Source organism: Gallinula chloropus, assembly GCF_964237585.1.
Source record: "Gallinula chloropus genome assembly, chromosome: 16".
NCBI lineage: Eukaryota > Metazoa > Chordata > Aves > Gruiformes > Rallidae > Gallinula > Gallinula chloropus.
The window spans coordinates 2746273-2767570 of record NC_140101.1 but is presented as its reverse complement, the minus strand read 5'-3'; the positions used below and the strand labels follow the sequence as shown (position 1 = coordinate 2767570).

The window sequence follows — 21298 nt, the reverse complement described above, 5'->3', positions numbered from 1 at the left end:
ACATCCCAGGTAAAAATAATTTCTTGAATAACTTACAAACAGACAGATGGTATCAAACCTCCCACACTCTCCAAATTAAAGGGGATTCAGTAAAATCCAGTCTAGGTGCCAGTTCTATAAAGTCCTGCATGTTGAAGAACGCACGTCCTGAAGGTCTCCTCGTGCTGTCAGTGACTTGGGAACGTGAAGAAAAGGAGATCAAGGATGTTACAGGAGGCAAAGAGATGAGCCAGAAGTCAAGTCAGCACTCTTTTATGTAGCATTTCCCAAAGGAATACAAAGGTGCCCTGAAATTACGATCCTACATAAAATAAGGAAATTAATCCAGCATTATAACAGGGAACAAAAGCTGTTCCTGTGAGTCCTAAAGCCCTGCCCTGCTCATCCCCTTGCTAGGCAAGGGAAAACATTACAGACTGTCATCACATTGCATATGCAATACATCATTACATACACAATATGCAAGCCAATTTTACAGGGTTTTTTTCTTTTTCAAAAGAGGTTTTCTCAAGACAGGGAAAGCTGTGGGACCAGGCACATCCCAACCCCAGACAATGCCCTTCACCCCAAGGCTGGGTCAGAATCCCAATATACACTGATTGGAAGGAGCACTATGAGGATGATGTCAGCTGTGAAACAGCCCATCACGCTGTATTTCACGTTACTCATGAAATCCAAAACCTCCCTCAGCCAAGTCACACCCCAATTAAGTCATTTCAATGTTTTGACTCAACTCTCTCACTTCTAAAAATAAGCCCAGCCAGAGCTGTTCTTTATCAAAGGAGCTGTAGACAAGGTGGGCTACAGCCGGGGTGGTTGAACAAGCCCCAGTTACACTCACATTGTCCTTGGGCAGCATCTCAAATGCCAAGGAAAAACCTGTACTCTCCCCACAACACTGACCAGCTTTCTCCTAAAGGAGCAGATGCTGAGCACTGCTGTCAGAAAAAGCCAGTGAAAGTGAAATAGCTTGTTCAACAGAGAGAATTCAAAGTACCTGGGAGACCAGGAAAAGCAGCGTTAGATCAAAACACACTTTTCCTCCTTAGATACTCGTTGTGCTTCCCTTCTGCACTTGTCTGCTGCTTTAACCAAGCCTCACTCGCTCCCCTCAACTCCTTTTCCTCCACAGGTGTGTAAGGAAAGGGCAGGAACAGCTATTTTGCTTGCCAACAGGTCAATGGCCACTGGAATTTCCATCTTCCCTGGACAAATCACTTAGTATTGAACAGGAAGGACCAAGACACATGCTGTCACCACTCATCCATGCTCTCTAGTGCCCTGCTGTGAGTCTAAGACTAACTTTTTGTTTTCCCTGAGAGGTAATTATTTTTGACCAAATTCATAAATATTAAATTCTCCAAACAAAAATCAGGTATTTTGTGAAGAAACACACACATATTTAGTATCAACAGTCCTTTAAAGAGCAAAAGGAAAGAAAATAATTAGGATTTAAAATCTTACATTCCCTATTTCCACCTCCCAAGAACGAATATGGTAAAAAACCGAAGTCTGGCCTTTATTTATGAGCATGCTGTGTTATGGCAGAGCAGTAATTTTGAACATAAATTTATTTTTGTCTGTTTCTGTCCTTCCATCTCAATGGAATTTAACTGAATCATTTTCTCTACAAGTTCAAGTCACTTAAAACCATCCTTCACAGTGACAATCTTAAGCATTCTGTCCTTTTGAGGTGACCACCTGCAAACAAACACGGGTTTTTCCCCTCTAACAATGTACCTTTCCCAGCTCCAGCACAGTACAGTGTGCCACCATCACTGACCAGCAATCCAACCAGAGAAATAATTCCCCTCATCTCTGTGAGCAGTGTTGCAGTACCACCCAGCTCCATTTGGCTGAAGAGTGGAAGGCAGCAGGGATACTGCCCAATACAATCTAAGAGCATTGAACAAAAAAGGCTCATTTAAGGAGTGAATTTAAGCCCAAATTCCAAAAGCCCTCAGGTGTGTAGATCTGTGGCTTGGATTAAGTAAAGAGTAAGTAACACCTATGACATGAAGGTACTCTACAAAAGATAAAGACTTTTTACTCTCTCAGTGTCATTTGAACATCATGAAAGAAAAGGTGAGGTGCCTCCTTCAACTGAAACACCAGTGGATTGAAAACCAGAACCACAAGCTGCCAGCACCCCCCTCCCCTTAGCACTGAACACGTTCATAACCAAAGCGACTGGTTTACCCTGCTAAATTTTCTCCTGCTTAACCCAGTGCTGTCCAGCCCAGGCACAGCACTGCAGCACCTGTAAGAAACCTCTGCATGCTGAAGCCATTAGGATGTCTTCCTGCTACCCACAAAGCCAGACAGCAGTAGAAACACAGCATCACTTTTCTGAACACCACAGCCCAACCAGTTTAGCTAAAGGCTTGCAATTTCTTGCTGGTTTGTTGGGGTTTTTGGGGGTTCCCCCTCCCCAGGTGTTTGGTTCATTACAAGATAGTATTTACCTGAAGTCTATAGCTTTATCACAGCAAAACCATATTTTTTTTCCAGCTCTAAAGAAAGGCATGAAAGTGGTGTAACTCACTTTTCAGGGCCCAGATTAAGCTGAATTCTTTTCAGCTCTGCAGTCACCAGTTGCAAATGTTCTGACATAACAACTAACAGCACGTGCTTTTATTAGATGGCAACATGTTTATTATATGAAGTTTTGCTTCAAAAAGAGTCAGTTAAAGAAAAAGATAGCAAGTGAATTTACTAAAGTTAGAGCTGGAAAATACTGCCAACTGCTGTAGAAGAAACTGTTCAGAGCCTGCTGTTTATGGGGAAAGTTCTCATCGTGATGGCCCATGCCTGAGATACACCCTTCAGAGGGTTACAGAGCAACCTCCAATCCTTTCTGCAGCTTCTCTACCATACAAGAAGAAAGGAAAATACACGACAGCTACTGTACATGCATTATTTCCTCTGAGAAAGAGTAACAGCCAAAGCAGCTTAAATGCCCTCTGCAGAATCCATGATCTAGTGCACTGATAGCAAAGTTACTCAATCAAAACACTTCTCACATTGGACTTACTTCACAAGTCAGCATAAAGGGTGACCATAACACAGGAAGACAACTGGAAGTATGGAAAAAAAAATGAAAATGACATCAAAGTTGCTAAATATGTATTGTTTATTAAGGCTTGTATTCTCCTAGAGGAAAAAGTTAATCTGATGCTGTCCATTACCCCTTACAGGCAGTAACAGTCCAGAGACAGAGTTATACGTTCTAAATACAAGTCTAAATGATACAGATTAAACTTTATTTAAATTGGAGGTCCTTTTGGAGTAAATAGTATTCAGAAGATACTTGCTTTCTAATATAGTAAAAGATCCTCTACAATAAACACGTGCAGATTCAGTGTGCTAGAGCAGCGGACATGAGCACCATTTCCATGCTTAATTGGAACTCCAGTTGGTGACAGGTTCTCCGACAGTCCCCTCACTCCACAAAAACATGACAGCAAATTCAGTTTCTTAAAACAGGTTTTTTTACTCATTGAACAGAAAAAAAAATTAGACATACACACTGTCAATTTTAAACATCTGAGGCATAATCCATCATATTATCCGTACTATTAGTTCCTACGTTAAAGCTCAGCATTATTGGTATAAAAACTTTAAATGGCATTAGGATTTGGGGGGAAAGGGAGGGAGTAACGAAGGGAAAGATTAAAAATGATCTGCAATTAACTAATAACACCTGAAAGCTGAAACAGGTTTCAACACGTCGTCCAAACCCCCCTGCAATGTCGATAGCATCACATTATTATTTAATTAAGCTACAAAAAATAAACCGTAAAGCAGAATCATGGCTGAGAGAAAGCACCTTGCTTGCTCTCAGCAGGATATGGTATAACAAATGCACACTGAAGCACTGGTTAACAGAAGGTGAAAGGGAAATATTTTCCAGAGAAACAATTTCACTGACAATTTTGATTTTTTTTTTCTACTAGACAGGAAAAAAAATAACCCCAAAAACCCCAACATGGCGCATTAGCAATTTTAAAAGTGTAATTGTACAGATAAATAAAGAGGCTTTAGCAGCTGCACAGACCCGTCAGGAATTTAGCTTTTTCATTTTGAAATTCTGAAGTGCAGTATCTTAATAAGGTGGGTTTTTTTAAATGAGAAAAATCAATGCATGGTTTGTTACTTCTGCCATAAAGAAATAAGGGATTGGGAGGAGGATAAAGGAAGTTTTGTCATGTATTCTCCATAAACTCTATTATCTGGCTAGGAACATAATTTGTGCCAAAATAAGGTCTTTGGGAAGCACTGACACTTTAGTATGCTCATGTATAGGTCCACATTAGGTTAATATAACTGTTTACCAACTTAAAAAAGGAAAAAAAAACCCAGACACACCTTTATTAATGATTTCTACAGAATTTTACATAGAAAAAAAAAGGTACAAATCAATGCAGATCCACCTGGGCAAAAATAAACTACAATGTACTTAAAGATGCGACAACTTAATTTCCCCTGCACGAGAAGATATATTGGAGCTGAAAGCTTTAGTTTGTCCTGATGCCAGGATACAGCACCAGTATACTTAAATTTTGTTTCTCATAGTCGAATTTAATACCAGTTCTAGTATATATATCAAACTGTATATGTTTATTCTTATTCTTATTGTTTGTTGCGGTTCTGACGTTCCTGCAAAGAGAAAAAAGTTCAAAGTTAAGAGAGATTTTAGCCAGATGGACAAGCAAAAAGCTTTTTAGTTGTATAACAGCACTAATGAAACCCCACGCAATTAGAAGCTTTGTTAAACACTGATGCTCTGCATTTCATAAATATATATTGTATACACCTGACATTGCACCTGAGGACCTGGTGCAATAGTAAGCACAGTGGAACAGCTGAATGAATACCTACAGTCACTTCAAACTGACGCTGGGTGAAGGCCACAGTAAGGCAGGTGTGGGATAGCAGCATTCCTAAGCAGCAACAGCACCTGCAGTATTCTCCTCTCTGAATTATTTTAGCTATCAAGGTAGCACAACCAATGCACGAGCAGAAAGGAGATGGTAGATCAGAGAACTCCACAGAACCAGCATCATTTTGAAGCACTCAAATGACTCCAGAGTTTAGTCACATTCAGTAACAGCAGAGATGTCAGCTTTCTAGAAATTGTTCTTAATTCTTCCTATCTGCTCAACTGTTCCAAGAAGCACTGTGAAATGCTAAAATCAGCAGAAAAAAACCCCAAATGATGGTATCAGGTGGAAGAAAAGTTATGAGCCTTCCCATGGTCTGATAAAAACCAGCACAGCTAGACTGAACAACCCCAGAATTTGAAGAGGGTTCCAGAGTACAGGAGCTGTAGGCTCTTTAAAGGAACTCTCAAACATTTCTGCTAATCATAAATACTAAAAACAGATAAAGGTAATCTAAGGAATACCTACAGGGATCTCTCCACTGCCCCAAATTCATCTAACCCATGCTCTCCCAGCAGTAAGTAGTCATGTCTCTGCTTTGAGTGAGAGCAGAGGACTTCAACCAGCAAGTTTGAGCAATGCAACAACAAGAGAGAGGGAACTTTTCAACAGCTGTTTCAGGAGCCCTGTACTTTGCAGAAGACAGCAAGACAAGTTGAATAGAATACACTAATGTATCTTCAGGCCAGGGCCCTTTTCCAGCCAGGACACCATGCAGGCTGAGTAGAAAGGGTTCAGCCTGTTTCCACTTCACCCCAAAGGTGTTTAAACAGACTGTGGAGTGGAAATCCATCATGCAGAGTCTCTACGTTGTGCACTGTACTTGAATGCATCAATACGGCACCAAATCCTATTTCAAGGCATGACAATTGTGAAATAGCCTAAGCATAAACAACAGTCAAGTCCTAAAGTAAATCCTTCAGGTTTTGTTTTGGGAAATCTTTCAGTATGAAATTAATCTTAGAATTGTTTCTGTTGTGATGTAAGGCTTACTTGCAAATATACCAAATTAACAGGCTGTATCTCTTGCTTCAGCTGGTCACAGCATTAAATCAGAAGTTTGTTTTAAAAATGCAATAAATTCATTTCTGCCTCCAGGCAGAATAATATGAATATTCCAATTTCCATAATAAAATGAAATAAAGAAAATCTAGTATAAATTCTTAATTTATGATTTAAGACAGAAGTGGAGGCAAATTTTTTTATCAAATCAACAAAACAGACTGTATTAATCAGTATAATTTGTTGTAAAAGTCTATACTCCTCCTAGCTGCTACCAACTGATTTTATGATGAACTGTCAATGAAACCTACATCTGCCCGACATTTCAAACAAAAGGTGGTTAGAAAAAAGTCTAAAATTCAATTGTACCAATGCCATTTTCAGGCTTCCATACAAGAAGTTTTTCCATCCTACTTCCAATTCTAAGGTGGCAAAACCCCTTTTCTCTGTTTTACTGCCCTACCATCCTCACCAGCCCATTCTTTCTCACTGACACATAATGAATTTTTAGTCTTCTGACCCTCAGAATACCCCTTTCCTTTGAAGTCAGTCCTTCATTCCCATGGACTAGTCCCACAAAAGAGAAGACAGGCTAGCACCTGAGAATTCTACCTGGTACTGAGAAATTATGTTCCTGGCATTCAGAGACCCAGCTCAGGCTTTGTAATTCAGTAAAAAGCACTATTTATTGAGCAAGTTGTTTAAGCAGTTCCTCCTACCTTGCTGCCGCCTTTCTTTCTCGGGGGGCTAATCTGAGTCTTCCTTTTAAAAAGTATCTGAAATCAGATAAACTGACAGGGAGGAAACTGATGCAACAATTCTTTGTGCTTTTGAGCATGGCTGCTTTTTAGAAGCTCTCTCAAATTCTCTTCCTTACTGCTACTTAGCACTACTGCAAGCACAAACAGTTTTGTAAGCCACTAACAAAGCTTTGCTCCTTTTGCTTCTGAAGATCCATCCAGAGCATTTTTCTCTTCTCCAGGGGAACACTCCAATATCTCCCATGGGAGCTCCTGTTGCATATTTCTCCTTCATGACATTAATAGGTATGGTCTTCAGACCCAGGAAAAGCTGTTTTTCCCCAAAACCTGCAGAAGATTCCATTTTGGAGACACTCATCCCTGACAAACTTCTGTTCCCTTGACCTCAGTCTGAAGTAGCTGTCAACGTTCCTACTGAACTTTATTCAAGGTCACTGGAATGAAAGTATTCATCTTATGATGTGAAAATATAATCATTATCTTGATATCAGGAAATACAATTGGTATTAATCCTAAAATAGAAATGGTTTTTAATTACAATTTTGGAGGAAAGACAATATTCCATCCTTAAGAATTCTGTGTCAGTGAATGTGTTCACAGAAAGCATACTGAAAGGAAATACACAGTGCTCGTAAAGACTACTCTGAAGTGCCAACGTGCACTAGCTAACACTTAACAATATCTAATCATCCAAAGAGGAGTTGGAAGCTTGGCGATTCACCAGCTTTCTGAGAGAAGGCTATTCAGCAATTCCAGCACAATACCTTGGACAGCTGAGTGCCTTAGGGACAGATCACAGATGACAGCACTGTGGTCCAGTCCACTAACTACAACCACCAAGTTAAATACAGAGTTACTGAAGATGAGCTGCTGACAGCAGATCAACCCATCTGTCCTACCACGAGATGCAAATAAAAGGACCAAAATCTTCAACAAGTTTATTTTATTTATAAGTTGGGTTTTTTTTTAACTTTGGAAGACAACTTTGTTAAGACTCTGCAAGCATGTTTCTAGGAAATGTGAATATAATAAAATTAATTATAAATAATAATTCCACATTATACTGTATCTTCTTTAAATAAAGAAGCACTCTCATACACGTTACAACTTACTTATGTTTTGAGAGCAGGAGCTTTGATCACAGAAGTTGCTTTCTTTGTGGACACTGTGGTGGCCCTGGAAACTGACTGACAGAAGCTGGGAGGGTCAGAAGATATTGCACACCATTCATTTTTTGCTATTTCATTCCAGACACCAATATCCTTTTACTACTCAGATCCCAGGTTCTGGGTCACCTAACTGGGCTTAAATAGTTTATTACTATGGCAAATCAAAAGCTGGACTAACATCCCAGGGTGAACAAATCTTCCCTCCGTTCTAGATGACAGTGCAGTCCTTAAGCAATGCTGGTAATGCTGATGAGTCTCTGGCACTTCAGTGAATTTCATGCAGCAATACACCTGCCTAATCCTCATCTGATGAGTTGGTGTTAACACAGACGTTCCTAGATCAGATAAACTCAGTGCACTCACTGGAGCTTACACTCCACACATCAGTTATGGAAATACTAGTGAGCAACATACTATAACCATCTAAAGAGAACAACTGAAATGCTGGTGGCTTCTACTGTACAGATTACATTAAGTTATTCTTCCCTACTAAGTATTTATTTATAAATTAAAGTGTTTGAGACCTCCATGTGTAAATTTTTAAGAATTCTAGCCCTTTGTGGTCACAACAGCGGTGAAACACAAGCACAAAATATTAGTAAGCAATTTTCCTGCTAAACAGAATGTGTATCATGAATCAAAACCGCAGGCACTTGAAAAACAACTGAGATGGCACATATACAACCACCTGAAAATGTCAATTAGTTCAAAAGATTCCTTAACTGGCAGCAAGATTCTTCAAAACTTAGGTCATAAGAAGGTTTACTTTGCATTAACAGAAAGGCTTCAACTTTAATAGGACAAACTTCTTAACAGGAAGTTTAACTGTGTAGATATCCTGCAAAGCAGCTCTTCTAGTCACCCATCAGTAGGACTTTTAAACTTCTTTTAGTCAATGTGGGAGAAAATGCTAACTTTCCAGATAACAGTTTTATAGAATGCCACCAGACAGGCAGGGTATTTTTCATTCCATATTGATCTGCTTTACCTCACTAGCACTGTTACCCTCCTCAGTGTACTTCAACTGTCTCTATATTGTCCTATTTTCTAAGCTATTTGGAGGAATATAAGAAATGTTAATGAGACTTCGGAGTTTATTTGCTAAATGTGTCATACAAGCCAGAGCCTCTATTATAAATGAGGCAGAAAAAGTGTGTTATTTGGAAAAACTGGTCCTGTTATAAAGCAGTGACCTGGGTAAGAATATTCTGTCAGCCCTTGAACTCAAAGTGGGAATCAGCTGTGTATATGAAAACAACCTAAAAAACAGGATTGGCCCAATAGCTAACATCAGCTCCCTGAGCCACTACAAAGGAAGGTCAGTATGCAGACACCTGGGTCTTCCTCAGGCCACTAAGTTCACTGATCAATATTAGATCTATCCCTTTCCCAACAGTCTCACTCCTCAAACACACACATTATTCCCCCACTCCAGACTTGGCAGAAAACCACAGCAAAACTCAGCATTAAAAAGAAATATATCAAACACTCACACCCCCCCAACACTGCAAAAGGGACACAGGCCTTCTGAGTTACTCAAAACTCTCTCCTAAATGAGGGAACACCTCTCCAAGACACAGATTGTATTAAATACTGAGTTGCTAATTGTCTAGTGAAGGAATGAAGTAAAGGCTTTTAGGTTTTAGCTTGTGGAACCCAACAGGAGTACACAAGAAAAACTTAAAAACCTTAAGCTTTCATCCCTGCTGTGTTGAGGTATGCTTTGAACATTGTATCTGACAGGTAGGAAAAGTTGAGCTAAAAGAGAGTGATGTCCTCTTCTCTCATAATTTTAAGGATACAATCTATGAAGACAGTTGAAAGCAGTTTTATTGGCACTTCAACCCCCTCTAAAATGGCCAATTTAAGCTCCAAGAACACACATGAAGTCTTTGCTTTAAAAACATTCAGCTGCACTAAACTAGCCTGTCAAATAAATGCTTTATTTGAAATGCTAGACATAAAAAAAAAGCCTATGAAACACTATCAATATCAAGCAACATTAAGTGTTACTTAGCTAGTTACTACCCATCCCAACACCTATTATTTTGTCAGTCCATTACATCTAGAATGCCTAATTACTGAATGGCACCCTTGAAACTGAGATCATGAGTTGGGTAGGGACAGAGGTCTCCTGCAGTAGACTTAGTGCTGTGAAAGCATATACAAGTTTTTACTACATTTTCCCAGTTACCACCCAAAGTTCTTCTACTACCTCATCACTCAAAGCTTCTTTTCAAGAATTAGTAGACAGACTAGACCTGGGAACTGAAAACCTTTATTTACCCAAATATTGGTACATGGTGACTTCAGAAGCGGAAACACAATTTTCTAGCACTATTCCAGCAATTTTAAGCAACTGTTTTCCAGAAAGATCAACTGCACAAACAAGAGCAGGCTTCTGGCCCTGAAAGGTGACGTACAAGTTTCAAATGCCAACACAAGTATAGCCCAATTCCAGTCAGTGTTAAAACACCCCATATTTATAAAGCAAAAAGCTTAAGTGGCAAGCATTGGCAGAATGCAATTCTGGAACTATTTTCTAGTTTATTAACCATTTAAGATAAAAAAATAAACCAAACTTCAGAAAACTGGACACAATGTCCTTTACCTGCATTGCTGTTTAGCTTTCTGCTTTGAAACTCACTGGCTATGAAATGGTCACAAATAAGAACCAAGTTTGTTTTTTGTGCTGTTAAACACACATTAAACCATCAAGTTGAAATGCATGAAAAACATTTTGAATTCCTACTTACATTTTTCCACCATAGCAGACTTCACATTTCATTTTCCCCATATCTGTGTATAAAATAATTTTTTAATAAGTTTACCTTCCGCACCACCTCCTCCTCTTCTTGGCGCTTTTCATAATGAGAAAAGTCATCAAAGATGGAGGTCGTGTGCTTGTAAGTAGCAATAATTTTAAGCACTTGTTTTGCTTTTTCTAAGGGCACCTCCTGTGTATCACGGGAGTTTGTAACAGGTTTGTTGTCATTGTTCTCCAGCCTGATGTGTCGGAGCTGGTTGTTGGGCACATCCTTCACAAAGATCCACTTGACATCAAATTTCCCCTTCCACTTGTCCTGAGACCAGACACCTGCACTGGTGCCATAGTCCACGGGTGATTTCATCTCTGCTACTCCACAGAAGTGTCCACTGCCATTGACACTGAATAGCAAGTAGACTGGACCCTTGCTATTCATGGACCGAAAAGCACTGTCCAGGCGTTTGTTGCCATGTTCCGTACTACACCATATAGAATACTTAATGGAACGATGAATATCATCCTCAGAATAACTCTTTATTATGAACACACGTCCATTTTTAAGGTTCCATTCAAAATCCTTAGGGTTATAGCTGTGAGCAGCTTTCAGTTTTTCAAGGACAGGATGGGACTCGCCACTTGGAACAGGGTTAGGCTGGGTACTGCCAGCCGAGCTGCTGTCATTGCTTGTTCCTCCACTTTGGCCAAAAGCTGCATTTCTGTTGCGAGGAGCTACCCAGCGATTCTGGGGTGGCTGCTGAGGGGTCTGATACTGCGGCTGAGTCAATGGAGGAGGCTGAGTTGGAACAGGCTGAACAATCTGTTGCTGTGGCTGTGGGACAGACTGAGGCGAAGGTATCTGTTGAGGGGCAGGAACTTTTGCCACAGGACCCTTATTGTCCCAAGTACCTATGTCCATATTATGCTTTATAGGTGGAGGAGGCAACGCCCCTCCAATTACAGGCCCAGTTTTTGTTTTCATTTTAGGCTGTGGTTTTGCAGGCTTGCTAGCTATAGCAGCCCAAGAAGTTGGTTTAGATACTGGCAAGTTAACGTTAGATCCACCATTACCAGAGAGGGCACCTGTCATCCCAGCACTGTTGACAACAGAACCTACTGTTTTCACTGCCGAAGTTGTAACATCTCCACCAATCTTAAGTCCAACCATTCCCTGTTCAATACTGTTCATTCCAGGAGCTTTATTTAATGTATCATTATGAAATCCTGTTTGTCCATCCACAATGGTACCCCCCAGTGAACTAGGCGGGTAGCTGTAACTGCTCCCATATGCTGAACTTTGAGTCTGCTGTCCTTGGGATCCACTTGTTCCCCAAGCTGAGAAGGCAGGATTTTCAGGGAAAAAGTTAAACCGGTGTTGATAGATGTTATTTCCCAGACCTCCAGGCTGTCCAAAAACAGCATCATGCATAAAGTGATGATCTCCATTACTGAGCTGTCCATAGGTGGTGAGATATGGGATAGGAGGATCTCCTCCTGTAGACCACGGTGCTTCACTGAGAGAATAAGGGAACCCAATAGATGGTGGATAGTAACTGGACAGATACGGATCGGTCATTGATGGATAGCTACTGTTCTGTTAAAGGGAAAAAAAGGTAACTTCAGATATTAAAAAAAACAAACCACCCCTCATTTATAAATAGGCACAACACTGTTCATCACCAAATAGAAAAAAAACAATAGAGACAAGGTAATTTATAAATACAGATCTTAGTTTACACTCCAAGAAAAATCAGTCTGAATTAGCTCCACTTCAGGCAAAGGCAAACCCATCCATGAAATTGCTTATGCTCAAGGACCTGGGTACACTCGGTGGGTGATGCAGAAGGATGGGAAAGTCTGATGTCTACCTTGAGGGAATTCGATTTTCATGAGAACAGCCAATCAATTAAACTGTATGTTAATTGCTATATAACCCTGCTGTAGTATGTCATCACTATTACAGTCGCTACACGCCATATCAATGGTTTTACAGTAAGAATCACCCAAACCAATGAAGGATGAATTCTGAAGAAACTGAGCAAAGTACAGTGATGTCAGAGCTAGAACTGACTTCAACCGGCACTCAGCAACTTCCTCAAAATCAACATCTTCAACCCACAGACCGCAGGCATGGACTGTGCCAGATACACCAGTCGCGAGCTCCGGATGCAGCATGCAACGATCCAATAGCACACACCATCTCTCCTGCCCTGTGAAACTTATGAGAGATGGAAGTCCAAAGTCACAGACTAAATAAACTTAACGGACATTTCAGAGGACCCAGAGATAAGGGAATGGTATCTGTGCATGTGTGTAAGTGGATCAAAGACAGGAAGAGTGGTGGTGATTAACTGGAAACTGTAGGATCTGGGCATGATGTCAGTGGTATAGAATAAGGGCTAGATAATGTCCTGGGTTTCATCTGGGATCAGAGTTAATTTTCACAAGAAGCTGAGGGGACACAGCCAGGACAGTTGATACAAACTAGCCAGAAAAGGTTATTCCATACCATATGATGTCATGCTCAGTATATTAGTAAGTGGCTGGCCAAGGAGGAGTTCAGGGATGGGCAGAGCATCAGGTTCCAGGTAGTGAACAAATTGCATTGTGTATCACCTACACTGTATGTTCCTTTACTAGCACCGTTATTTTCCTCTTCCTTTGCTGTCCTAGTAACCTGTCCTTATCCCAATCCACAAGTTTTACCTCCCAATTCTCTTCTCCATCCCATGGGGGAGGAGCGAGCGAGTGTCTGTGTGGTGCTCAGCTGCCAGCCAGGGCTAAACCACGAGAAGTGGTAAAGTGTTCAAAGGCTGCTTCTGACATAGACAAGACCACAGTAAGATCACTTGTGAAGAAGCATGCCAAGTTTGCTACAAGAAAGACCTAAAAAACTGAAATTACTGTGACTGGTACATTAGAGACAAAGATACACAAATATGGCATCTGATATATGCCATCCAAACTGTTGGAAAACGACCCTATTGAGCCTTTTGCAGAAGTCTCTTCCTCCCTAAGCACTGAAGTTTCAAGTGTGCAAAACCTGCTGCTGTCCTTCCAAGTGTGTCTTTCTTCCACTCTAAGAAATAAGTGACTGATGAGTTATAAACCAGCAGACCCCCCCAAAAAAATAATAATTGTAGCCTTTCCTCCTTTTCAACTGCTTCTTAGACCAAGCTGAAAAGCTTCTCCTTCCTATCTCCTGCTGGCACCTGATTTTGAAGCATTCTGTGTTTCTCGCATTCAACAATGTAATAGAACAAATACTCTAAGATAAGGTTTATTCCTCTTTAAGTAAACTTGAACATATTGGAAACATTCCAAACTGACACTCTAGCTGTAATTAACAGTGAGGGGGAGGGAAGGTCACATCTCCTGTTAATGAGTCAAACAGTAGCTAGCCATTCCTTAGTCATGGAGAGAGATTATTTTAGGAAGAGGAACTAAGATTTCTTTCAAACTTGAAAAAATAAATCTGTAAACGGAGCAAAACTGCACTGGAGCTTCAGTCATTTTTCAAAAAATCATGTTATTTCTCAGTTCATTCATGAATGAAGGAAAAAAAAATTGCTGAACGTAAGCATAATGCCCAGCTGATAAATAGAGGCATTTTTACTGCTCTTTTTTAAATGAGTCCCTTCCATGACACCTCGAAGGCACTGTAATTCAATATCCTTACCTTCCATATACAGAATGGTAACATAAAATGCCTTCAAGATTTACACACAGTACTGCAACTGCTTTTGAGATTTAAACAGCCTAAATCCAGTGTTGTTGATTCAAATGAAATAATCCTCCCCACTATTCACGCTGCCTTTAGTTGCATGCAAAAGTTATCATTAACAAGAGGGACAACTTCCTAGAAGATCCTTGGAAATGCATTAAATGTTGCCAGACTCCCCAGCCAAAATAATCAATATTTAGTATATGAAAATGTCATTTTTCTGAAAGGCTTTGAGATTGCTATTTATTATATCTCAAAGTGTTAATATTAAGAGAGAGATATAAAATTAAATGCAGATCAAAGTGGGGAGACCTAAGTATCGCTGAAGAGCTGTTTATGTTCATATATTCTACAGATTTAGAATTTAAGAGTAAAAAATATAAGCCTTTTGTCACAAGGTATTTCTGCTAAAGGTTTCTAGACAATTCTGAGACTGTCACCTTCAGTCATACAGCCTGTAAAGTCTCCAGAAGAATTCTTACAGGATTAAGGAAAGTTTCAGCAGACATCCTTACAAAACATTCGATCTATTTTGACTGGCTTCATGCCAGAGTGTGTAAAAGAAACCCTGACAGAAGTCCTTCACGGCAAGAGCAGAACATTTATTTCTACAAACTTATCCTTGACCTTTCTACACCCTCCCATTATTTCCTTTTTTTAAATTTTTTATTAAAAAACCCCAAACAACCCCAACCATTCTGTTAGTTAGGAATGGAATCCTACTTTCCCCACAAAGTATGCTGCTTGCTAGTAATTCCCTGTCACTTATGAATAATCTCTTGGTTTTGGATGACAGTACTTGGGGGATACTTTTCTGCTTGGAGTTAAACTTAGTATAGGAATACTTTATGTCACTTCCCTTTGCACTTAAAAAGTACTTTTAGTGTGCTTTATAATAAAAACATATCACAGCTCAAATTTGTAACTACTGCTACATAGATACTAGCACCTTTATGGAAAGAAAAGGTGGCACTGCTACTTAGGAGCAGTTTTTTACAGAAATATAGAAGCCAATCAGACTTAAATCGATCATATAACATGCTCAACACTCACCTCAAATACTCATTTGTATTTTTAAGAGAAAAAAAATTGACACATATTACCAACCTACATTTGATCTTTGATGTCAAATATTGTTGTGTCAGCTGGGGCTTTAATTAAGAAATTAAACCCACTTAAATTAGAAAAATATTTAAGTGGGTTGCTTATATTATACAATAATTTTAAAGAGCTGAATAAATCTGACTGAATAACTAGATAACAAGGCTTTGTTCAGAACCATGGTTGTCTTCAGTACCAAATCTCACAGTCCTAATTAATGCTACTGTCACTTTCCACTTAAAATTGTAAGACAAGCAACACAATTGTTTCTTGTAACATGCCAATTTCTTACTGCAGCATAAATAAATTGGTCAATGGAGCTACACTTTTATGTAAGGAAACTTTATTAGAATTATGGAAATTCTAACTCATAGCAATTTTTCCATTTAAAGCTAATAATTGTACTTGTTGACAGCAGAGACAAATTTCCTGGAATTAAACTATCTAGATAGATAGTTCTACAGTTTTTCTACATGAAGTAATACAATGTTATAATTATAACATACATTGGTTTTAAGTAACTAAAAATTACATAAAAATGCAATGAAGTAGGATTTAAAAAAAATTAAAGGTGGAATCCTCAATTTATTTCAAAAGTAACTTTGCATGATAAAAGAAAGTTTTACCTCATTTTCCCCCACAGGTTTCCTACTTTTATACCTGCACACTAATTCCAGAAAACAGGGAACGTTTCCCATTACATCACTTTAACTGTGTATAAGAGAACACATCTATCTACACTGCAGAGGACTACAAAGCTTAGCTCCTAAGCGAAGACAACAATTTATGCTGTCATATATACACTTGTCCTGACTTCCACAGAGGTCTGTCTCAACTGCTTCCAGGATGGAAATGAGCTCAAATAAATTCATAATATGTTAAAATTTGCACCCTTCCTAAAAGCTGCTATGATCCAAAACAGTTCCATCTATCTGACTGGCATAACGAAGTGTTTAATACACCTAGAAGATAACCAGTATACAGTCCACAAAGTGATACTGTTTGCTCCAGTGTTCACATTCAAGATCCAATCACAACTTCCACAAAGGAAAGAGAGCAGCACATTATATGCTGTTCTTTTTAGCATGAGAATAATCTTTTCCAAGCAAGTTCAGTGATATCACCACTGGCATCTATCAGCTTCAGGCTGAATAAAAAATTTCTTTTAAAACATAACACTCAGCCTTTCTGTCAAGAAATAATGACGCACCTCTGGTAGGCATCTTTCTTTTTCTGAAATAGTATTTTATATTTGTGAAATAAAACTTTTTTGTATCTCCAGTTTCTACACATTTTGTTCACTTCAAAGATTTGAAACTAAGAATTAGTCAGAAACCACCCAGTTATAAGACACTTTCAATCATAATGCTATTTAACTCACATTACCATGAACTATGTTATATTGACAGTTTGTATTACAGTGCTTTACTCTTAAAAGAACACATTTTAATTTCAACTATACTGATTTCTAGGATTCTACAAATCAGGAGAGCCCAAAAGCAGACCCTTCACATTCCCACATGCAATCATCTATCAAAGACCTGTAAGATCAAACAGTCTGTCACAGTCCAACCATATCAACAACCTGCAATTTGAGGAGCAATCAGCAGACACTAGTTGGAGCACTACCTTCATTTTCACTTGTGGCCATCTGGATATGCAGAGTAATATTAGCTTTGTGAGCACAAATGCTAGTTGTATTACCAAGTAACACAATATGCTAGTCATTTACTTTTCCATTTCTATTTAAGGAATTTGCTCCCTCAACACAATCCCATGAATTGAGTTTCAACAGCACGGCTAAGAAAAAATCCTAAGTTAAAAATACACTAACCTGATTTGACTGCCCAGAAAGGTAAGGTTCAAAATCGTTGTCATGAACTGTATCCTTCTGATGTAATGAACCATTTTGCACTAGAAGAAAAAAGTTGCAACGTATTATAACACTGCTTAGTAGCATTTCACTGAAGAGTTCCACCCTAAGTTACTTTTGATAAAGCCACATTTTCTTATTCACAGCATTAAGACTTATAAAAAACCCAAGAGATTACATTGTTTCCTAAAAAAAGTTTATATTATTGCTTAAAATACTAAATTTGAGTAAATAAATAAAAAAATACAGTCAAGAGTGAACAGACATCTCATGTGAATTACCTCTGAACAAAATAATAATAATAATAATTACTGACAAGAATTTTGGGCAACAGCATCTATTGTTCTGGTCTATAATTAGAACCCTCAGAAACTAATTCACAGTTCTCCCAGCATGTATTATTCACTGCTTCTTTAAGTTGGCTAAAACAAGATGAGGTTACATTTAATTATGGAATCAAGACTGCTAAGTGCCTTCATATCCTGACGTTTTCAGGAAAACTTAAGTCTCAAAAAAATAGATATCTGCCATTATCAAAGGCCTACTTAAACAAATTAATCTGTGTTCAACGCCCACTGCTGAAAGACACACAAAACCAAAGCTGCTATTAGGTCACACTGAAGGATCTCTATTGGTTGCTTTAAATTTAAGAAATCAAAAAGTCAAACACATTATGTGATAGGTAAATAAAGCAATTAGTTCACAGAGCAGCTGAAGTAAACTAAATGTAAGCCTCCTACTTAGTGCTGTGTTAGCAACAAGTTTGGGAATTTCCCAGTATACTTTTGCAAAGTTTGTCAGGGAGAGATAAAAAAGTATTTACAAACACATGAAACAGCCTTAAAACTTTCTGGAACTAGAAGTAGCTGTATTTTTAAGGTAGGCTAAGGTACATGAAAAAGCATTTAAAGTTGAATATTGTTAAGCTACTAAACCTAAACAGTTACACACTTACAAGCAATTGGAGCAGCAATCAAAGTGTTTTCTAACTAACTTGATATGAAGTTTAATTTCAAGTGAAGCATGGGAGTTATCACAAGATTCTTATCTCATCAGTAGTTAGCTATTTTTGACTTAAAATTCCTTAGATAATGAAGCCTGTAGGCTTACAGATGACAGCCAGTACACATATCAGCCAACCGCAGGCCAGTAACACAACTCTAGTCACACAGCAGGAAGAAACTATGCAAAAGTATGCAAAAATAAACACTGAACAAGCATATCCTAGTGACTTTATGTGGAAAACTCGTTTATTTTAAGGAAGCGAAGAGCATTATTATGTTCAGCACTAACACGTAGTCCTTCCCACTGCAAACTCAGTAGCATTAAGTGGGATGTGTGAGCAAGATTGAATGAGTAACAGTTTATGTTATTTTATTTTTTTTAAGCAAAGTACAACTTCCTTTGTTCCAGATGGTATTCACAGGGACTAAGAGCAATTCACAGGGACTAAGAGCTCACCTACAGGTACCTACATGATCCATATGTTACAGTAACAATTTAAACGATCAGATCTCGGCACGATCCTCACCTTTATTATCCTGTCCTTTCGGTCTCTGGGAAACCACAGCACACGATTAGTTAAAAGGGAAAAAAAATAAAAGAGTTAATTTGAGAAAACCGCTTATATTGTCACCGCTTTTGATAGGCGACTCGTACAGATGGCTAATATATCAGGGCTTGTTGAAACGCGGATTGAGGAGCATGTCTCACGTATCATCCAGCACCGGCCTGCCTCAGAAATGGCCACGGCTCTCGAAAGGCAGCGGGAACGTGCTGTGCCCACGGGGGAAGTTAACGAGGAAGATTACGCTCCTACAATGCCGCGAGGGAGAAGAAAAGCCTCTCCCGGGCCAGAGGCAGGCACCGGCCTGCAAGGGGAACCCCCCCCACCACCAGCACTCCCGCCCCCGGGTGGGGAGGAGGCAGGCCCCGCGCTTCGCCACTTACCTGAGGGTCAACGCTTGTGGCAGACATAATTCATGTACAGGGCCGCCGTGGTTCAGCAGAGAGGGCCGGGAGGGAAGGCAGGGCCGCTCGGCGGAGCACCGGGGCCTGGCGAAGAGGTGGCGGCAGCTCCTCTCCCCTCAGGCGGCGGCCGGGGAGGGGAAGGGGCCGGGGCCGAGGGGGAGGGAAAGGGGCCGCTGGCGCGCGCGCCGCCGCTCGGCGTCTCCTCAAGGGACCCAGGGGACGGTGGGACGATAGGCCGGCGCCGGTCCCGCGCCTCGCCTCACCCTGCCGGCCCCGTCTCTTCACATGCCCCCGGGCCGCACCGCCCGGGCCTGCCCGCCACCGTCGGGCCGCAGCGAGGGGATGGAGCCAGAGCCTCCAACTCCAATGGCGGCGGGCGCCGGGCTGCGGTGACGTCAACGCCGAGAGCGCGCGCAGCACGCCGGGAAGACACAGCCAGGCGCAGGCGGGGAGGGGAGAAGGCGCGCAGAGCGCGGCCGTGCCTGCTGCGCATGCGCAGGCGGCCCGTTCTCCCTGCCCAGCGGCCCTTTCCTCGCTTCCCGCTTCTCCTCACTCGGCCTCCGACGCGCTGTACACGGGGTCCCTTCCCTGTAGGCTCGGTCACGCGGGCTCGCCTGTGGCCCGAGGCGCTGAGGGCGGCAGGTCTCCCCTCGCACCGGCCCTCAGGCGGCGCGGATCCGGCCCTGCGGCCTGAAGTAGCTGTGGCCGGATTCTCTGGCAGAGGCCTCCACCAGCCTGCCTGCCACTGCTCAGGGGATGTCGTGGGGTTTTTTAATCAGATTAATTAATTTTCTTCCCCTACCAGCCACTGTTCTGCAGAACCTGGTGAAAGTTAGGCCTCCCTAGCGTGGTTTGTGTTGATTTCAGCACGGCCAAATAAACCAGTGGTTTTAAGGGGGATTGATCATTTACCTACGTGCCCTCCTGAGGGAAAGCAAGGAAAGGAAGCTGTATGGAATAAACTGAGTAGGAATCGTTCAGCGCTGCTTTATGCCAAAATTGGATCTGTAATTGTTAGGGAGAACTGGCTTAAGGAGATACTGGATTAAAGCAGTGCACTTGTTTTTCCCCCTAGTATTTGAGTTCCACCTCATTAACAATTGCATTTCTGCTTCATGTACATAGTAGTTTGGGGGGTTGTTTTTCTAAATAGGTGGAATATCTAGTGACCAGAGCTAGTAGGTCCTGCTCAGGATGCTTTGGTCAAGACACAGTTTGTAGGTGCTGTGCCAAACAAAGGGTAGTTCCTGCCCCATGCAAGGCCCTGCAGTTTATGTTTGGTATCTATATTGATTCTAATACAGAAACTTGTGTGACAGTCTGACCAAGTCATGCATGTTCCGCAATGAAACAGGAATTGGCATTGTTTTGCTTTATTACTTGTATTATGGTAACACCCAGAGGCCTTGCTGTCCTGTGGTAGAAGCATAGCAGGTGATAACTCACTCGGTGCCCCTTTAGAGTATGGTGGACTGGGAACCTCTTATACCACAACAAAAGAGAACATCATTGCAGTGCTTCTAAAAAGTACTGGTACCAGATGACAGCAACTAAATGAGACTTGCAGAATACAGTGTCTTTGACTTCTTTGGAAACCAGTGCTTCAAAAGGATACGCAACAAAGAATTTTCATTGATTAACAATGTCACTGAGATTATCTTTTAACACGTTACCTAAGTGTCTGACATGTATAGAGAATGGAAATAATCATCTTTAAATTGGCCAGAAACCTGTTGGTTTCTTGAAGGTTTCAAAATACCTGCAGGGATTCAGTTTGGTATGCCTCTTTTGGCTGTGAACCTACCTCTTGTACAGGTTCCTTGCCGCAAACATGCACCATTTACAATTCATAGACACAAGCAATGTAAGAACATGCTTGAAAGGAAGATGAATCAAAATCAGACTTTCAAAAAGTGTGTGCTAGATTGTGTTACTGCCTGAGGTAATAATTTGAGGCCCAAACTGGGCCTAGTAACAGCTTGTATCCAGT

General features: G+C 40.6%; 1 protein-coding gene across 2 annotated transcripts; it reads right to left on the bottom strand.

Annotated features, from left to right (window-relative positions):
• Positions 1–3115: 3115 nt before the first annotated feature.
• Positions 3116–19501, bottom strand: YTHDF1 (YTH N6-methyladenosine RNA binding protein F1). 2 transcript variants are annotated; one of them, XM_084271527.1, is made up of 5 exons: positions 19288–19501; positions 18869–18893; positions 17299–17378; positions 10632–12233; positions 3116–4659 (listed from the first exon to the last, which is right to left on the bottom strand). In XM_084271527.1, exons 1-4 carry the CDS (start codon positions 19312–19314, stop codon positions 10653–10655), a joined length of 1713 nt encoding a protein of 570 aa, XP_084127653.1. In that variant the 5' UTR covers positions 19315–19501; the 3' UTR covers positions 3116–4659; positions 10632–10652. The 2 variants fall into 2 exon arrangements, with proteins under 2 accessions (XP_084127653.1, XP_084127654.1); XM_084271528.1 differs by having other exon boundaries at positions 10707–12233.
• Positions 19502–21298: the final 1797 nt, after the last annotated feature.